Below are 21,797 nucleotides of genomic sequence, written 5' to 3' on the forward strand. Positions count from 1 at the left end.
AAGATGATCAAACAAGTACAGGACACTGGAACATATATGGATACATGTATGGCCTAATGGCCCAACATGTGCAACAGTCCCGTCACCCGCCGTGCAACAGTCCCGTCACCCGCCGTGCAACAGTCCCGTCACCTGCTGTGTAACAGTCCCGTCACATGCTGTGTAACAGTCCGCTGTGTAACAGTCCCGTCACCCGCTGTGTAACAGTCCCGTCACATGCTGTGTAACAGTCCGCTGTGTACCAGTCCCGTCACCCGCTGTGTAACAGTCCCGTCACCCGCTGTGTAACAGTCCCGTCACCCGCTGTGTAACAGTCCCGTCACCCGCTGTGTAACAGTCAGACTCACAGATCAGATTCCCTGGAGTGTCCTTATATAGTTGTCATGACAGGAAGTTTAGTGTGCATAGGGAAAACCTTCCCCCACCATCAGACACTGATGTTACATGATGCAGATCAGACTAGGCTTGGGATGTGGATGCTAATGGAACACTATTGTCACATACACTTTATAGAATGAATATAAAGACTCACAAATAAATTATTTCCTTTACATAACTTTTCTGACATTTTGACCAATAATTGTAAACATAGGAAAGGTGGAATCCAGTTATGTGACCGGGTCCTGGAATGTTACATACACTGAGTGTTATTCACAACGGTGTCATGTAAGAGGGACGTTATCTGAGGTAATAATCCGCCCCATGGGCGGCTGCAGGGTGACACCTGGTGGTGGGCGCAGGTTATTGCAGCGGATTTCTACATCACGGATTTCTCCCTTACAGGCTGTATGTAATACACTGCACATAAAAATTAAATAAGAAAAGCATTAAAAAAAACACAGAAAACACCACATTTTGTAAACAGCAGCGCGGATGGCGGATGCCCGCGTACTGCACAGCATGACAGCTACTCAGGATGACGGATCTCTGGGACATTTCTGCAAAAAAACTCTGGTATTGAAGAAGTAAAAAAAACAAACAAAAGCAAAACATGACATGTGCCGGCCTTATCCGTCATGTCAGCGGGTGCCTGTAGGCAGTCTGGGCAGAGGGAATAGCTCTGTAATAACACTAGATGAATATACATAAAGCTGGTCTTTGTATATAGAAGTGTCTGTACTGTATATACTATAACCACAGTAATACTGGCCACAGTCCAGGCTTATACAACACGTGGCTCTCTGGCTGATGAGGTACTACAAGTATCAGCATGCTTTTACCACTGAGGGAAGGTATCCCAGTGCTAGTGGCTTGTACCTTTAAAGACTAAATTCCCCTGCAACTGCTCCTATCCTTATACCATACTCTAGGTGGTACATTCCGTACACCCCCACCTCTATAGGTGACCCGGCACCTCCCTATACACAGATTCCTTTCATCAATGTGTCACAATTAATCAGATTAACGCAGAGAAAACAGAAGATGGGAAAACGTAAGGTGTGAGGCACTTACCACAGCAGCACAGAGGAAGCCTTTGGTGGGGGGGGGGGGGGGCTGGGACATCTCTGTGGTGGTCACATACACATCCTCCATTCTGTAACCATCTCCTGGTATATAAGTCACATACACATCCTCCATTCTGTAACCATCTCCTGGTATATAAGTCACATACACATCCTCCATTCTGTAACCATCTCCTGGTATATAAGTCACATACACATCCTCCATTCTGTAACCATCTCCTGGTATATAAGCCACATACACATCCTCCATTCTGTAACCATCTCCTGGTATATAAGTCACATACACATCCTCCATTCTGTAACCATCTCCTGGTATATAAGTCACATACACATCCTCCATTCTGTAACCATCTCCTGGTATATAAGTCACATACACATCCTCCATTCTGTAACCATCTCCTGGTATATAAGCCACATACACATCCTCCATTCTGTAACCATCTCCTGGTATATAAGTCACATACACATCCTCCATTCTGTAACCATCTCCTGGTATATAAGCCACATACACATCCTCCATTCTGTAACCATCTCCATGTATATAAGTCACATACACATCCTCCATTCTGTAACCATCTCCTGGTATATAAGTCACATACACATCCTCCATTCTGTAACCATCTCCTGGTATATAAGTCACATACACATCCTCCATTCTGTAACCATCTCCTGGTATATAAGCCACATACACATCCTCCATTCTGTAACCATCTCCTGGTATATAAGTCACATACACATCCTCCATTCTGTAACCATCTCTTGGTATATAAGTCACATACACATCCTCCATTCTGTAACCATCTCCATGTATATAAGTCACATACACATCCTCCATTCTGTAACCATCTCCTGGTATATAAGTCACATACACATCCTCCATTCTGTAACCATCTCTTGGTATATAAGTCACATACACATCCTCCATTCTGTAACCATCTCCCGGTATATAAGTCACATACACATCCTCCATTCTGTAACCATCTCCCGGTATAAAAGTCACATACACATCCTCCATTCTGTAACCATCTCCCGGTATATAAGTCACATACACATTCTCCATTCTGTAACCATCTCCATGTATATAAGTCACATACACATCCTCCATTCTGTAACCATCTCCATGTATATAAGTCACATACACATCCTCCATTCTGTAACCATCTCCCGGTATATAAGTCACATACACATCCTCCATTCTGTAACCATCTCCCGGTATATAAGTCACATACACATCCTCCATTCTGTAACCATCTCCATGTATATAAGTCACATACACATCCTCCATTCTGTAACCATCTCCATGTATATAAGTCACATACACATCCTCCATTCTGTAACCATCTCCATGTATATAAGTCACATACACATCCTCCATTCTGTAACCATCTCCATGTATATAAGTCACATACACATCCTCCATTCTGTAACCATCTCCTGGTATATAAGTCACATACACATCCTCCATTCTGTAACCATCTCCCGGTATATAAGTCACATACACATCCTCCATTCTGTAACCATCTCCCGGTATATAAGTCACATACACATCCTCCATTCTGTAACCATCTCCCGGTATATAAGTCACATACACATCCTCCATTCTGTAACCATCTCCCGGTATATAAGTCACATACACATCCTCCATTCTGTAACCATCTCCATGTATATAAGTCACATACACATCCTCCATTCTGTAACCATCTCCATGTATATAAGTCACATACACATCCTCCATTCTGTAACCATCTCCTGGTATATAAATCACATACACATCCTCCATTCTGTAACCATCTCCTGGTATACAAGTCACATACACATCCTCCATTCTGTAACCATCTCCTGGTATATAAGTCACATACACATCCTCCATTCTGTAACCATCTCCTGGTATATAAGTCACATACACATCCTCCATTCTGTAACCATCTCCTGGTATATAAGTCACATACACATCCTCCATTCTGTAACCATCTCCTGGTATATAAATCACATACACATCCTCCATTCTGTAACCATCTCCTGGTATATAAGTCACATACACATCCTCCATTCTGTAGCCATCTCCATGTAAATAAGTCACATACACATCCTCCATTCTGTAACCATCTCCTGGTATATAAGTCACATACACATCCTCCATTCTGTAACCATCTCCTGGTATATAAGTCACATACACATCCTCCATTCTGTAGCCATCTCCCGGTACGTTTTGGTGTTACCCTGGATCGTTTTACCCATTACCCACAGAGATGCTCGACTGCCCTCCATACACCAGATTGCCCTGGGTGAGAGCGGACACACAATGTGCAAAATCAGGTGCAACCTCCTGCACTAAAATCAACACTTTCATTACAGCACAATACGGTTTAGTGTAGCATAATGTGTGGGGATGTCAGGGCTCCCTGTATTACATGTGCCAGCTGTGTGGGTGAGAAGCCTTTTATTATACTGCCTGTATTACATGTGCCAGCTCTGTGGCTGAGAAGCCATATATTATACTGCCTGTATTACATGTGCCAGCTCTGTGGGTGAGAAGCCTTTTATTATACTGCCTGTATTACATGTGCCAGCTCTGCGGGTGAGAAGCCGTCTTTTATTATACTGCCTGTGTTACATGTGCCAGCTGTGGGTGAGAAGCCGTTATTTATTATACTGCCTGTGTTACATGTGCCAGCTTTGTGGGTGAGAAGCCGTTATTTATTATACTGCCTGTGTTACATGTGCCAGCTTTGTGGGTGAGAAGGCATATATTATACTGCCTGTATTACATGTGCCAGCTCTGCGGGTGAGAAGCCGTTTTTTATTATACTGCCTGTATTACATGTGCCAGCTCTGCGGGTGAGAAGCCGTTTTTTATTATACTGCCTGTATTACATGTGCCAGCTCTGTGGGTGAGAAGCCTTTTATTATACTGCCTGTGTTACATGTGCCAGCTCTGTGGGTGAGAAGCCATATATTATACTGCCTGTATTACATGTGCCAGCTCTGTGGGTGAGAAGCCATATATTATACTGCCTGTATTACATGTGCCAGCTCTGTGGGTGAGAAGCCATATATTATACTGCCTGTATTACATGTGCCAGCTCTGTGGGTGAGAAGCCATATATTATACTGCCTGTATTACATGTGCCAGATCTGTGGGTGAGAAGCCTTTTATTATACTGTCTGTATTACATGTGCCAGCTCTGTGGGTGAGAAGCCTTTTATTATACTGCCTGTATTACATGTGCCAGCTCTGTGGGTGAGAAGCCTTTTATTATACTGCCTGTATCACATGTGCCAGCTCTGTGGGTGAGAAGCCATATATTATACTGCCTGTATTACATGTGCCAGCTCTGTGGGTGAGAAGCCTTTTATTATACTGCCTGTGTTACATGTGCCAGCTCTGTGGGTGAGAAGCCTTTTATTATACTGCCTGTGTTACATGTGCCAGCTCTGTGGGTGAGAAGCCTTTTATTATACTGCCTGTGTTACATGTGCCAGCTCTGTGGGTGAGAAGCCTTTTATTATACTGCCTGTGTTACATGTGCCAGCTCTGTGGGTGAGAAGCCTTTTATTATACTGCCTGTATTACATGTGCCAGCTCTGTGGGTGAGAAGCCTTTTATTATACTGCCTGTATCACATGTGCCAGCTCTGTGGGTGAGAAGCCATATATTATACTGCCTGTATTACATGTGCCAGCTCTGTGGGTGAGAGGATCCTTTTATTATACTGCCTGTGTTACATGTGCCAGCTCTGTGGGTGAGAAGCCTTTTATTATACTGCCTGTATCACATGTGCCAGCTCTGTGGGTGAGAAGCCTTTTATTATACTGCCTGTATCACATGTGCCAGCTCTGTGGGTGAGAAGCCTTTTATTATACTGCCTGTATTACATGTGCCAGCTCTGTGGGTGAGAAGCCTTTTATTATACTGCCTGTATTACATGTGCCAGCTCTGTGGGTGAGAAGCCTTTTATTATACTGCCTGTATTACATGTGCCAGCTCTGTGGGTGAGAAGCCTTTTATTATACTGCCTGTATCACATGTGCCAGCTCTGTGGGTGAGAAGCCATATATTATACTGCCTGTATTACATGTGCCAGCTCTGTGGGTGAGAAGCCTTTTATTATACTGCCTGTGTTACATGTGCCAGCTCTGTGGGTGAGAAGCCTTTTATTATACTGCCTGTGTTACATGTGCCAGCTCTGTGGGTGAGAAGCCTTTTATTATACTGCCTGTATTACATGTGCCAGCTCTGTGGGTGAGAAGCCTTTTATTATACTGCCTGGATTACATGTGCCAGCTCTGTGGGTGAGAAGCCTTTTATTATACTGCCTGGATGGCGTCGTCAAAGTGCAACATGGATACTCAAAACTTCAGTACAAGACCTGAATACTGGCAGCTGTGCAAGATACAACTTGTTAGGTGGAATGTAGAAGACCGTGCGCCCCCTCCTCACAGCAAGAATCGTCCTTAAAAATATCCCTCCCCACCTATAAAGTCACTTTCATGCGCATACTCCGTACTTTGCACAGAACCTTAAAAACAAAACAAAGACAACGCACTGTCGTCTTACACCATGAATACATGTGATCGGGTGGAATCCTATATGCATGGACCGTGGCAGTTCCAAAGCTGCCCTTACCCTGTAAGACTGATGTTTTGCACTTTGTAAATGACCTCCATAGTAGGCAGCCATTTTGTGCCTCATTGACATCACAAGAATTGTAGTCTGCCATCCAATGTATGGAATCAGACACAAAATGGCTGCCTCCACTGTATGTGGGCATCCGGGGAGGACTATATACGATGCTTACATTCTGTACGGTGACCTGGCCCTGAACGGAAAGTAGGGAATGAGAATTGTGGGCTGAAGGGTCCCTATCACACTGGAATAGTTAGTTCTCATGCTAATAGCAGCTTCCTCCCAGAATACACTACAGAGGACATCAGCAACGGAAACACGACCTGAACTGGCACGCGGAGGCGGAAAGGGAGGGCATGACCGGGACGGCACTGGGGTGTCCACGAGAACCCGTCTTCAATATGGCAAAACTCAAGCTTGAAGTCTTTGGAAAGCTCAAACACCCCGATTAGGGGAAATGCGGGGTCACAGTTCCTCGATGAGTCCTTAGGACAGGGAGGGCGGAGAGATCAGGAGGTCATGTAGTGTTGTCGCAGCCGCGCTTGTAGAAATTCGTGGGTTAAGTTATGCCGGGTTATAATACCAACAATCTGTTATAGAAACAAAACAAACCATTAGTACAGAGCACATCACCAACGCCAGTGTGAGGACACGTATTGGGCCACACAGGGGAACACCCAGATTAGGGAGGTCGCTTGGAGTTGGACCAATCATGTAGTGCTGCGAATGGAATAATTCTGCATGCAGGGAAAATACAGGCTACTCCGCATGTAACTCAGATACCGGGAAGCTTTACCTCCCAATTCCTGCAGCAGGACATGGAATGGCCAATGTACAAGCAGGCACCTCTAGCTGGGTTTACTCCCAAATGTAGCTAAAGCCCAGAGTGATTACACAAGAGTCTGCCGCCACCTTCTGGGCAAAATCAAGTACAGCAAGTCTGACACTCACATCACAAGAAGGTCTGATGACATCATAATTATTTACCTACCGCTACCATATTACACAGCACTAGACAGAGAGAGAGTATATAATCATTCACATCAGTCCCTGCACCACTGGCACTTACAGCTTAAACTCCCTAACACACACACAACCTGCATTACACGCATTCACCACAAGGAGGCTCTACACATCACTACCGGCATGTACTCACCTCTCCCACTGCATCACTGCCCGCATGTACTCACCTCTCCCACCACATCACTACCCGCATGTACTCACCTCTCCCACCACATCACTGCCCGCATGTACTCACCTCTCCCACCACATCACTACCCGCATGTACTCACCTCTCCCACCACATCACTACCCGCATGTACTCACCTCTCCCACCACATCACTACCCCCATGTACTCACCTCTCCCACCACATCACTACCCCCATGTACTCACCTCTCCCACCACATCACTGCCCCCATGTACTCACCTCTCCCACCACATCACTACCCCCATGTACTCACCTCTCCCACCACATCACTACCCGCATGTACTCACCTCTCCCACCACATCACTACCCGCATGTACTCACCTCTCCCACCACATCACTGCCCCCATGTACTCACCTCTCCCACCACATCACTACCCGCATGTACTCACCTCTCCCACCACATCACTACCCGCATGTACTCACCTCTCCCACCACATCACTACCCGCATGTACTCACCTCTCCCACCACATCACTACCCCCATGTACTCACCTCTCCCACCACATCACTACCCCCATGTACTCACCTCTCCCACCACATCACTACCCCCATGTACTCACCTCTCCCACCACATCACTACCCGCATGTACTCACCTCTCCCACCACATCACTACCCCCATGTACTCACCTCTCCCACCACATCACTACCGGCATGTACTCACTTCTCCCACCACATCACTGCCGGCATGTACTCACCTCTCCCACCACATCACTGCCGGCATGTACTCACCTCTCCCACCACATCACTACCCCCATGTACTCACCTCTCCCACCACATCACTACCGGCATGTACTCACCTCTCCCACCACATCACTACCGGCATGTACTCACCTCTCCCACCACATCACTACCGGCATGTACTCACCTCTCCCACCACATCACTGCCGGCATGTACTCACCTCTCCCACCACATCACTGCCGGCATGTACTCACCTCTCCCACCACATCACTACCCGCATGTACTCACCTCTCCCACCACATCACTACCCGCATGTACTCACCTCTCCCACCACATCACTACCCGCATGTACTCACCTCTCCCACCACATCACTACCGGCATGTACTCACCTCTCCCACCACATCACTGCCGGCATGTACTCACCTCTCCCACCACATCACTACCGGCATGTACTCACCTCTCCCACCACATCACTGCCGGCATGTACTCACCTCTCCCACCACATCACTGCCGGCATGTACTCACCTCTCCCACCACATCACTACCCCCATGTACTCACCTCTCCCACCACATCACTACCGGCATGTACTCACCTCTCCCACCACATCACTACCGGCATGTACTCACCTCTCCCACCACATCACTACCGGCATGTACTCACCTCTCCCACCACATCACTGCCGGCATGTACTCACCTCTCCCACCACATCACTGCCGGCATGTACTCACCTCTCCCACCACATCACTACCCGCATGTACTCACCTCTCCCACCACATCACTACCCGCATGTACTCACCTCTCCCACCACATCACTACCCGCATGTACTCACCTCTCCCACCACATCACTACCGGCATGTACTCACCTCTCCCACCACATCACTGCCGGCATGTACTCACCTCTCCCACCACATCACTACCGGCATGTACTCACCTCTCCCACCACATCACTACCCCCATGTACTCACCTCTCCCACCACATCACTACCCGCATGTACTCACCTCTCCCACCACATCACTACCGGCATGTACTCACCTCTCCCACCACATCACTGCCCGCATGTACTCACCTCTCCCACCACATCACTACCCCCATGTACTCACCTCTCCCACTGCATTCACCACGGGTAGATGTCTTAGCCCCATGGTTCTGAACAGGTTAAACACCTGCGAGGCGTGCGTGTTAGGCGACACAGTGAATGGACACTGGTTCATGTAAGGAGCGACGTCCTGTGACAGAGAGAGAGGAAGCATTATAGTGAGGAGGCATTATAGTGAGGAGGCATTATAGTGAGGAGGCAGCGACACATTAACGCTACGAGTCTCAGGCTCCTCACACCCCATGGTCAGACTTTCCCGCACCTACGCTGTGAGGGCTCCTTACCACAATCATTCGGGGGTTCAGGAGGGTCAGGTTAACATCATGAATGTCAGGGTAGCGGGGGTAATCCTCAGACATCTCTGCGTGGGTGAGACGCGGCTGGCTGGCGCTCTGAAGAATATTAAAAAATTACATTTATATTTATCAATTTATATTTTAACAAATTGTGTCAATGAAAGCTGGCAAATAATGAATGAGCCCCATGAATCTGAGGATAATGGGCCTGATTCAGAGCCGTTCGCTATTTGTGGTCGTTCGTTCAAAAACAAGGGGTGGCTATTCAAATGATCCGTTCGCAAATTGCAGTCTGTTCCCACCTCTAAGTCTGAACGAGCGAGCAAAACATACGCTCGTTTATTTGATAAAAACGCCCCCTGGCCGCACGCACCATACGTCATGTCCGCTATTTATTAGATTAATCGAGTACATCGTACAGCGTATGAACTGCTCGCTATTCTTGTGGTTGGTGTTTTCAACCGCTATTTTGCGAGCAGTTCTGAGTTAAAAAAAACCAAGTGACGTGGTCAATGACGCTGCTGTATTAATTATGCACCACCCTTAAAACACCCGTTTTGACCTTTAAGCACGCCTGCGTTCGAATTCCACTCCCCGTTTTCAAGCACCTTCCCCTGTTACCACCCACATACGCCTCATTCTGTCACTCAAAATAGCAGGCCCTCGCTATATTGCGTACCAACGATTTTCGGCCGCACTGACTGGTTCGCGCATGCGTACTAAAAACCGTACGCATGCGCAGATGTGCGAACATCGCTCGGAACGAGCGTACTGCCGCTAGCGAGTGGCTCTGAATGAGGGCCAATGATCATTTACAATGTATTATGGAGCACAGAGGGTGACACACTGGGAAGTATTATTACTATGTATAGAAGTATTGCACAACTTACAGACTGGATCTCAGAGTAACACACTCCCCGAACCAGTAACGTCACCAACTGGGAACGGAGGATGAGGCCGTGGAAGGTCAGCGGTCTGAATCGTTCCTCCATGGTCCATTCTTCGCTAGGGGACTGGTCAGGGAATAGAGGGGGATACGGCGGGTACCTGGAAGTAATGTCACCAGGAGAAGTTAGACAGGAAACAGATGATACAAGATGGCTGCTGGGTTGTACAGAAGACACAGACGCGGTTACCTGCGCTCTAACATCTGCTGCAGCATGTCCTCCTTCTCGCCCGGCTCCTCCACGGCCAGGTGCTCGTCGCACATATTACGCAGCTCGCTGGAGGGATAGGACTTCATAGACTGACTGCGCTTCCTCTGCTCGCCCGCCCGGGTCAGGATGCTGGACTTCTACAGAAAAGGAGGAGAAGCCACAATCTGTAATAATAACGCACTATACATTACACCCACAGGGTCCCATCCTAATATTGTTCCCGTTACTGTATGACACTGATCACAGATGTTACATAAGAGGAGAAGTCACACTCTGTAATAATGTGTCACCCAGGGCTGAGATGGTCCTTGTGCTGCCTGCACTATACATTACACCACAGGGTCCCATCCTAATATTGTTCCTGTTACTGTATGACAATGATCACAGATGTTACATAAGAGGAGAAGTCACACTCTGTAATAATGTGTCACCCAGGGCTGAGATGGGTCCTTGTGCTGCCTGCACTATATATTACACCACAGGGTCCCATCCTAATATTGTTCCTGTTACTGTATGACAATGATCACAGATGTTACATAAGGGGAGAAGTCACACTCTGTAATAATGTATCACCCAGGGCTGAGATGGGTCCTTGTGCTGCCTGCACTATACATTACACCACAGGGTCCCATCCTAATATTGTTCCCGTTACTGTATGAGAATGATCACAGATGTTACATAAGGGGAGAAGTCACACTATGTAATAATGTGTCACCCAGGGCTGAGATGGTCCTTGTGCTGCCTGCACTATACATTACACCACAGGGTCCCATCCTAATATTGTTCCCGTTACTGTATGACAATGATCACAGATGTTACATAAGAGGAGAAGTCACACTCTGTAATAATGTGTCACCCAGGGCTGAGATGGTCCTTGTGCTGCCTGCACTATACATTACACCACAGGGTCCCATCCTAATATTGTTCCTGTTACTGTATGACAATGATCACAGATGTTACATAAGGGGAGAAGTCACACTATGTAATAATGTGTCACCCAGGGCTGAGATGGGTCCTTGTGCTGCCTGCACTATACATTACACCACAGGGTCCCATCCTAATATTGTTCCCGTTACTGTATGACAATGATCACAGATGTTACATAAGAGGAGAAGTCACACTCTGTAATAATGTGTCACCCAGGGCTGAGATGGTCCTTGTGCTGCCTGCACTATACATTACACCACAGGGTCCCATCCTAATATTGTTCCCGTTACTGTATGACAATGATCACAGATGTTACATAAGGGGAGAAGTCACACTATGTAATAATGTGTCACCCAGGGCTGAGATGGTCCTTGTGCTGCCTGCACTATACATTACACCACAGGGTCCCATCCTAATATTGTTCCCGTTACTGTATGACAATGATCACAGATGTTACATAAGGGGAGAAGTCACACTATGTAATAATGTGTCACCCAGGGCTGAGATGGTCCTTGTGCTGCCTGCACTATACATTACACCACAGGGTCCCATCCTAATATTGTTCCCGTTACTGTATGACAATGATCACAGATGTTACATAAGAGGAGAAGTCACACTCTGTAATAATGTGTCACCCAGGGCTGAGATGGGTCCTTGTGCTGCCTGCACTATACATTACACCACAGGGTCCCATCCTAATATTGTTCCCGTTACTGTATGACAATGATCACAGATGTTACATAAGAGGAGAAGTCACACTATGTAATAATGTGTCACCCAGGGCTGAGATGGGTCCTTGTGCTGCCTGCACTATACATTATACCACAGGGTCCCATCCTAATATTGTTCCCGTTACTGTATGACAATGATCACAGATGTTACATAAGAGGAGAAGTCACACTCTGTAATAATGTGTCACCCAGGGCTGAGATGGGTCCTTGTGCTGCCTGCACTATACATTACACCACAGGGTCCCATCCTAATATTGTTCCCGTTACTGTATGACAATGATCACAGATGTTACATAAGAGGAGAAGTCACACTCTGTAATAATGTGTCACCCAGGGCTGAGATGGTCCTTGTGCTGCCTGCACTATACATTACACCACAGGGTCCCATCCTAATATTGTTCCCGTTACTGTATGACACTGATCACAGATGTTACATAAGAGGAGAAGTCACACTCTGTAATAATGTGTCACCCAGGGCTGAGATGGGTCCTTGTGCTGCCTGCACTATACATTATACCACAGGGTCCCATCCTAATATTGTTCCCGTTACTGTATGACAATGATCACAGATGTTACATAAGAGGAGAAGTCACACTCTGTAATAATGTGTCACCCAGGGCTGAGATGGGTCCTTGTGCTGCCTGCACTATACATTACACCACAGGGTCCCATCCTAATATTGTTCCCGTTACTGTATGACAATGATCACAGAAGTTACATAAGGGGAGAAGTCACACTATGTAATAATGTATCACCCAGGGCTGAGATGGGTCCTTGTGCTGCCTGTACTATACATTACACCACAGGGTCCCATCCTAATATTGTTCCCGTTACTGTATGACAATGATCACAGATGTTACATAAGAGGAGAAGTCACACTCTGTAATAATGTATCACCCAGGGCTGAGATGGGTCCTTGTGCTGCCTGCACTATACATTACACCACAGGGTCCCATCCTAATATTGTTCCCGTTACTGTATGACAATGATCACAGATGTTACATAAGGGGAGAAGTCACACTCTGTAATAATGTGTCACCCAGGGCTGAGATGGGTCCTTGTGCTGCCTGCACTATACATTACACCACAGGGTCCCATCCTAATATTGTTCCCGTTACTGTATGAGAATGATCACAGATGTTACATAAGGGGAGAAGTCACACTCTGTAATAATGTGTCACCCAGGGCTGAGATGGGTCCTTGTGCTGCCTGCACTATACATTACACCACAGGGTCCCATCCTAATATTGTTCCCGTTACTGTATGACAATGATCACAGATGTTACATAAGGGGAGAAGTCACACTATGTAATAATGTATCACCCAGGGCTGAGATGGGTCCTTGTGCTGCCTGCACTATACATTACACCACAGGGTCCCATCCTAATATTGTTCCCGTTACTGTATGACAATGATCACAGATGTTACATAAGGGGAGAAGTCACACTCTGTAATAATGTGTCACCCAGGGCTGAGATGGTCCTTGTGCTGCCTGCACTATACATTACACCACAGGGTCCCATCCTAATATTGTTCCTGTTACTGTATGACAATGATCACAGATGTTACATAAGGGGAGAAGTCACACTCTGTAATAATGTGTCACCCAGGGCTGAGATGGTCCTTGTGCTGCCTGCACTATACATTACACCACAGGGTCCCATCCTAATATTGTTCCCGTTACTGTATGACAATGATCACAGATGTTACATAAGAGGAGAAGTCACACTCTGTAATAATGTGTCACCCAGGGCTGAGATGGTCCTTGTGCTGCCTGCACTATACATTACACCACAGGGTCCCATCCTAATATTGTTCCCGTTACTGTATGACAATGATCACAGATGTTACATAAGGGGAGAAGTCACACTCTGTAATAATGTGTCACCCAGGGCTGAGATGGTCCTTGTGCTGCCTGCACTATACATTACACCACAGGGTCCCATCCTAATATTGTTCCCGTTACTGTATGACAATGATCACAGATGTTACATAAGAGGAGAAGTCACACTCTGTAATAATGTGTCACCCAGGGCTGAGATGGGTCCTTGTGCTGCCTGCACTATACATTACACCACAGGGTCCCATCCTAATATTGTTCCCGTTACTGTATGACAATGATCACAGATGTTACATAAGAGGAGAAGTCACACTCTGTAATAATGTGTCACCCAGGGCTGAGATGGGTCCTTGTGCTGCCTGCACTATACATTACACCACAGGGTCCCATCCTAATATTGTTCCCGTTACTGTATGAGAATGATCACAGATGTTACATAAGGGGAGAAGTCACACTCTGTAATAATGTGTCACCCAGGGCTGAGATGGGTCCTTGTGCTGCCTGCACTATACATTACACCACAGGGTCCCATCCTAATATTGTTCCCGTTACTGTATGACAATGATCACAGATGTTACATAAGGGGAGAAGTCACACTATGTAATAATGTGTCACCCAGGGCTGAGATGGGTCCTTGTGCTGCCTGCACTATACATTACACCACAGGGTCCCATCCTAATATTGTTCCCGTTACTGTATGACAATGATCACAGATGTTACATAAGAGGAGAAGTCACACTCTGTAATAATGTGTCACCCAGGGCTGAGATGGTCCTTGTGCTGCCTGCACTATACATTACACCACAGGGTCCCATCCTAATATTGTTCCCGTTACTGTATGACAATGATCACAGATGTTACATAAGAGGAGAAGTCACACTATGTAATAATGTGTCACCCAGGGCTGAGATGGTCCTTGTGCTGCCTGCACTATATATTACACCACAGGGTCCCATCCTAATATTGTTCCTGTTACTGTATGACAATGATCACAGATGTTACATAAGAGGAGAAGTCACACTCTGTAATAATGTGTCACCCAGGGCTGAGATGGGTCCTTGTGCTGCCTGCACTATACATTACACCACAGGGTCCCATCCTAATATTGTTCCCGTTACTGTATGACAATGATCACAGATGTTACATAAGAGGAGAAGTCACACTCTGTAATAATGTGTCACCCAGGGCTGAGATGGTCCTTGTGCTGCCTGCACTATATATTACACCACAGGGTCCCATCCTAATATTGTTCCTGTTACTGTATGACAATGATCACAGATGTTACATAAGGGGAGAAGTCACACTCTGTAATAATGTGTCACCCAGGGCTGAGATGGGTCCTTGTGCTGCCTGCACTATACATTACACCACAGGGTCCCATCCTAATATTGTTCCCGTTACTGTATGACAATGATCACAGATGTTACATAAGGGGAGAAGTCACACTATGTAATAATGTGTCACCCAGGGCTGAGATGGGTCCTTGTGCTGCCTGCACTATACATTATACCACAGGGTCCCATCCTAATATTGTTCCCGTTACTGTATGACAATGATCACAGATGTTACATAAGAGGAGAAGTCACACTATGTAATAATGTATCACCCAGGGCTGAGATGGGTCCTTGTGCTGCCTGCACTATACATTACACCACAGGGTCCCATCCTAATATTGTTCCCGTTACTGTATGACAATGATCACAGATGTTACATAAGGGGAGAAGTCACACTCTGTAATAATGTGTCACCCAGGGCTGAGATGGTCCTTGTGCTGCCTGCACTATACATTACACCACAGGGTCCTATCCTAATATTGTTCCTGTTACTGTATGACAATGATCACAGATGTTACATAAGGGGAGAAGTCACACTCTGTAATAATGTGTCACCCAGGGCTGAGATGGTCCTTGTGCTGCCTGCACTATACATTACACCACAGGGTCCCATCCTAATATTGTTCCCGTTACTGTATGACAATGATCACAGATGTTACATAAGAGGAGAAGTCACACTCTGTAATAATGTATCACCCAGGGCTGAGATGGTCCTTGTGCTGCCTGCACTATACATTACACCACAGGGTCCCATCCTAATATTGTTCCCGTTACTGTATGACAATGATCACAGATGTTACATAAGGGGAGAAGTCACACTCTGTAATAATGTGTCACCCAGGGCTGAGATGGTCCTTGTGCTGCCTGCACTATACATTACACCACAGGGTCCCATCCTAATATTGTTCCCGTTACTGTATGACAATGATCACAGATGTTACATAAGAGGAGAAGTCACACTCTGTAATAATGTGTCACCCAGGGCTGAGATGGGTCCTTGTGCTGCCTGCACTATACATTACACCACAGGGTCCCATCCTAATATTGTTCCCGTTACTGTATGACAATGATCACAGATGTTACATAAGAATTATAAATGTAGATTGTTTTTTTTTTTTTCTCGTATCCTATAATAAGGTGCAGACAGATAATTATTTTGTAACCAAAGATTTTCTGTTAGATTTTCCCTTGAAAAAGTGAACGATGAATGAAACTACAAACGGAAGCGCGTATTTGTGATCGTTCATCATTAAAACTCAAACTGAACAATTTTTTTGAACGTTTTAACAATAACAACGTCGTTATCGACAAATCGTTACCACGTTCTCCACCCCCAGACACTGACTTTGAACTTGATGTTGTTGCTAATCAGCGGGTTTCCTTTCATGAATTCCTTTTCATTTCCACGATTCTCGGTCACCACGGGGAAGGCGTGATGCGCAGTGGTGCGCAGGATGCTGACCAAAGACTGGATACGTGTGTGAGGGTACACATAGGTGAGGTTAGGCTCCATGATGTCACTGGCTCTCAGCCTGTGGTAAGAGAACAATGTATTAATAAGTATCTAATAGTGAGTACAGCAGCAACAAGGCAGAGTCAGCGGCGCAGCCACCATGTCAGAGAAGGGTGACGGTCGTCTACACAGCCCAAGGGCTGCTCTATAATACAGCGGAACAATGTACATGGGAACCCAGCGACATCTGATGGCTCTAGTTCCGATTACAACGCGGAATCCTTGTATGAACGATACACTAGATGTTTGTCACTGAACACAGACGGACCAGAGACAACATATATACACGTTGCCTTGTTCCTTCTCATTACGCCATTTCATACAAGTGATTTTTGTCCCCGGATGTAAGTTAGTAAGAGCTAAACCCTTACTTGTCCATTTCCTCCTCGGTCTCCCACTCCAGCAGAGGCACGCCACGAAGTACCACGTGGATGTCGTAAATGCCTTTGTTGAAGAGATCACCCGTCCACTTAGCAACCTTAATGGAGGAGATCAGAAATTATTAGCAACTTCTCACAGGCACAATGGCTAGAAGTAGTATACGGATGCAATGACCTCCTGGGAACCAGCGCGGCCTTTCTGGTAGGCCGCCGATGTATAGAAAATAGCACACAGTTCTCATTACTGGGGACTTGTCTCACGCACACGGCAAAGGGCGCTATTATATAGGGGAGCAGCCTAACAATAGGGACCAGACATGCAGATATATCAGCAAAGCATCATGGAGACTCGTCTCTTATACGCCCCGCTGAGGTCACCGGCGTCTGGTGAGCGTAAAGGCCGCACGCAACAGACGCAGCTCTGTAAGTGTAGCAGTTTTCAGCCAATAGGAAAATGATTGCATAAGGATTTAGGTGCCAATACCCAATAGGAAGGAGAGGATTCCTTCCGCAACCCACCGCAGGCGACAGCCGGGAATTACTATGATAACACGCCCACTGCATAATACACGTGTAACTAGTCACAGTAACACGCCCGCTGTATAATACACGTGTAACTAGTCACAGTAACACGCCCGCTGTATAATACACGTGTAACTAGTCACAGTAACACGCCCGCTGTATAATACACGTGTAACTAGTCACAGTAACACGCCCGCTGTATAATACACGTGTAACTAGTCACAGTAACACACCTGCTGTATAATACACGTGCAACTAGTCACAGTAACACGCCCTCTGTATAATACACGTGTAACTAGTCACAGTAACACGCCCGCTGTATAATACACGTGTAACTAGTCACAGTAACACGCCCGCTGTATAATACACGTGTAACTAGTCACAGTAACACGCCCGCTGTATAATACACGTGTAACTAGTCACAGTAACACGCCCGCTGTATAATACATGTGTAACTAGTCACAGTAACACGCCCGCTGTATAATACACGTGTAACTAGTCACAGTAACACACCCGCTGTATAATACACATGTAACTAGTCACAGTAACACGCCCGCTGCATAATACACGTGTAACTAGTCACAGTAACACGCCCACTGCATAATACACGTGTAACTAGTCACAGTAACACACCTACTGCATAATACACGTGTAACTAGTCACAGTAACACGCCCGCTGCATAATACACGTGTAACTAGTCACAGTAACACGCCCACTGAATAATACACGTGTAACTAGTCACAGTACTGTGGAAGAGACTTCTGTAAATTAAGATTCACCATAAAAGACATAATAACACAAACACACAACAAAGTAAACCTCCGGCTTTGCACATAAGCGGCCATCTGCTCCGCGGACGACACGGCGGCTTACACTAAATGAGCAGAGCGCGGCTTTATGCCTCACCATGAGCGTGATCATTATCGGTAATCCGTACGAGATCTCATTGGTGGATTCGATGAGGATGACGGTGAGGCTGATGGTCATCCGGACCACGCCACCCAGGAAAGCAGCAGCGCCAATCAGTGCGAAGGTCCCAGAGTAGATGTGAGTCATTCCCAAGTAGCTAGAAGAGAAAGGAGTCACAGCCCAAAGCATCAGAGCACAGGTCCTCAGGACCCCAAACAGTGCATGTTTTCCAGCTCTCCTCACAGAATCACAACTGAAATAATTAGCTCCACCTGTGACTCTTTTAAAATGTGTCAGTGAGTAATGACTACACCTGTGCACCTGCTGGGTGACCTGGGAAATTTGTCAGTGAGTAATGAATACACCTGTGCACCTGCTGGGTGACCTGGGAAATGTGTCAGTGAGTAATGATTACACCTGTGCACCTGCTGGGTGACCTGGGAAATGTGTCAGTGAGTAATGACTACACCTGTGCACCTGCTGGGTGACCTGGGAAATGTGTCAGTGAGTAATGACTACACCTGTACACCTGCTGGGTGACCTGGGAAGTGTGTCAGTGAGTAATAAATACACCTGTGCACCTGCTGGGTGACCTGGGAAATGTGTCAGTGAGTAATGATTACACCTGTGCTCCTGCTGGGTGACCTGGGAAATGTGTCAGTGAGTAATGAATACACCTGTGCACCTGCTGGGTGACCTGGGAAGTGTGTCAGTGAGTAATGAATACACCTGTGCACCTGCTGGGTGACCTGGGAAATGTGTCAGTGAGTAATGAATACACCTGTGCACCTGCTGGGTGACCTGGGAAATGTGTCAGTGAGTAATGATTACACGTGTGCACCTGCTGGGTGACCTGGGAAATGTGACCTGTGTGGGGTCCTGAGGACAGAGTAGGAGAAACAGTGCATTAGAGGAACGCCTGCTGCTATATTATCTACCTTTTCAGGAGGTTTGCAACCAAGCGACCAAAGGCTGCCCCGCAGAGTAAGGAGGGCACGAAGAGCCCGCTGGGCACAGAGATACCATAGGTCCAGCAGGACAGGAGGAAGTACATACAGCAGAAGACAGACAGAGTGACGGGGCTGAAAGTGCCTGGAACACAAGACAGACCCGTTCACATTACAGACATCCTGGCCGCCCACCATCTGTAATGACAGCCACATGCAAACTAACCATCCTGGTGGAAGAGCTGCAAGATGGCCGACTCCTGGGGATTGAAGAAGAGAGTGGCCATATCGTTGTAGGTGTCGTTAGGACAGAAGAAAGTTCTGATGCTGGAATTCACTTCATCTGACAAGGAGACCTGAGGAAACGGAATATTATATGAATGTTCCTATACTGAGAGACATAATCCATAGGCAGCACGGTGACATAGCGGTTAGTATTACAGCACTGAGGTCATGAGTTAAATTCCCGACCAAGGCTGTATCTGTGTGGAGCTTGTATGTTCTAAGGAAAAAACATACTGTAGGCTCACCTTTGCCAACAAGTAAATTAACCCTGTGTGTAAGTGACCATGTGATAGGGAATATAGATTGCAAGCTCCACTGGCTCAGGGACCGATGTAAAGTGCTGCGCAGTATGTGTGCGCTGTATAAATTAATAGGAAAGGCACTGACCAATAAGAACACTGCTTCTATGTACTGCGCAGAACGGCTCAGCGATCCTGCAGGTTCTCTAATGTACAATTTGGGGGAACATAAGCCAATAGTACGGGGACGAGCACAAAAAGAGATTATCCAAACAACAAAGGATATAGGTAGCTATAGAGAGAGAACGTATAGACAGAAGTGTTCTTAGGACGTGTCACCTAAATACAGGATCTGTACCTATAGAACAATACACGATAAGAGACACGAGAGAAGACAGAGGCGTGAGGAGAGCTAGAGAGAGAGAAGCATCCGACTGGGGAATCCGTGGCACAAAACGTGGGGGAGCCGGCCAGCAGGAGGTGGAGACAGCGAGAGAAGCAGAGACATACTCACAGGGAGAGCTAGCAGGGGGGGAGACAGCGAGAGAAGCAGAGACATACTCACTGGGAGAGCTAGCAGGGGGGGAGACAGCGAGAGAAGCAGAGACATACTCACAGGGAGAGCTAACAGGGGGGGAGACAGCGAGAGAAGCAGAGACATACTCACAGGGAGAGCTAGCAGGAGAGAAGCAGAGACATACTCACAGGGAGAGCTAGCAGGAGAGGAGCCGGCCAGCAGGAGGGGAGAGATAGTGAGAGAAGCAGAGACATCCTCACAGGGAGAGCTAGCAGGGGAGGAGCCGGCCAGCAGGAGGGGGGAGACAGCGAGAGAAGCAGAGACATACTCACAGGGAGAGCTAGCAGGGGAGGAGCCGGCCAGCAGGAGGGGGGAGACAGCGAGAGAAGCAGAGACATACTCACAGGGAGAGCTAGCAGGGGAGGAGCCGGCCAGCAGGAGGGGGAGGTATTGAGAGAAGCAGAGACATACTCACAGGGAGAGCTAGCAGGGGAGGAGCCGGCCAGCAGGAGGGGGAGGTATTGAGAGAAGCAGAGACATACTCACAGGGAGAGCTAGCAGGAGAGGAGCCGGCCAGCAGGAGGGGGAGGTATTGAGAGAAGCAGAGACATACTCACAGGGAGAGCTAGCAGGGGAGGAGCCGGCCAGCAGGAGGGGGGAGACAGCGAGAGAAGCAGAGACATACTCACAGGGAGAGCTAGCAGGGGAGGAGCCGGCCAGCAGGAGGGGGAGACAGCGAGAGAAGCAGAGACATACTCACAGGGAGAGCAAGCAGGGGGAGCCAGCCAGCAGGAGGGGGAGGTAGTGAGATAAGCAGAGACATACCAACAGGGAGAGCTAGCAGGGGAGGAGCCGGCCAGCGGGAGGGGGGAGACAGCGAGAGAAGCAGAGACATACTCACAGGGAGAGCTAGCAGGGGAGGAGCCGGCCAGCAGGAGGGGGGAGACAGCGAGAGAAGCAGAGACATACTCACAGGGAGAGCTAGCAGGGGAGGAGCAGAGACATACTCACAGGGAGAGCTAGCAGGGGAGGAGCCGGCCAGCAGGAGGGGGGAGACAGTGAGAGAAGCAGAGACATACTCACAGGGAGAGCTAGCAGGGGAGGAGCCGGCCAGCAGGAGG

General features: G+C 47.3%; 1 protein-coding gene across 1 annotated transcript in view; it reads right to left on the bottom strand.

Annotated features, from left to right (window-relative positions):
* Window positions 1-5,751: 5,751 nt before the first annotated feature.
* CLCN6 (Cl-/H+ antiporter 6) overlaps window positions 5,752-21,797 on the bottom strand; it is a 117,050-nt gene continuing 101,004 nt past the window's right edge. Inside the window, exons 14-23 of the mRNA XM_088456258.1 lie at window positions 19,862-19,991; window positions 19,627-19,780; window positions 18,686-18,845; window positions 17,248-17,354; window positions 16,709-16,895; window positions 10,511-10,668; window positions 10,265-10,421; window positions 9,363-9,470; window positions 9,083-9,208; window positions 5,752-6,680 (exon numbers count right to left, since the gene is read on the bottom strand). Coding sequence (XP_088312384.1) covers window positions 6,600-6,680; window positions 9,083-9,208; window positions 9,363-9,470; window positions 10,265-10,421; window positions 10,511-10,668; window positions 16,709-16,895; window positions 17,248-17,354; window positions 18,686-18,845; window positions 19,627-19,780; window positions 19,862-19,991 — 1,368 coding nt within the window. The 3' untranslated portion in view covers window positions 5,752-6,599. The remainder of the gene's footprint in view (window positions 6,681-9,082; window positions 9,209-9,362; window positions 9,471-10,264; window positions 10,422-10,510; window positions 10,669-16,708; window positions 16,896-17,247; window positions 17,355-18,685; window positions 18,846-19,626; window positions 19,781-19,861; window positions 19,992-21,797) is intronic.

Source organism: Taudactylus pleione, unplaced genomic scaffold (genome assembly GCF_031769625.1).
Source record: "Taudactylus pleione unplaced genomic scaffold, aTauple2 ptg000693l, whole genome shotgun sequence".
Lineage (NCBI taxonomy): Eukaryota > Metazoa > Chordata > Amphibia > Anura > Myobatrachidae > Taudactylus > Taudactylus pleione.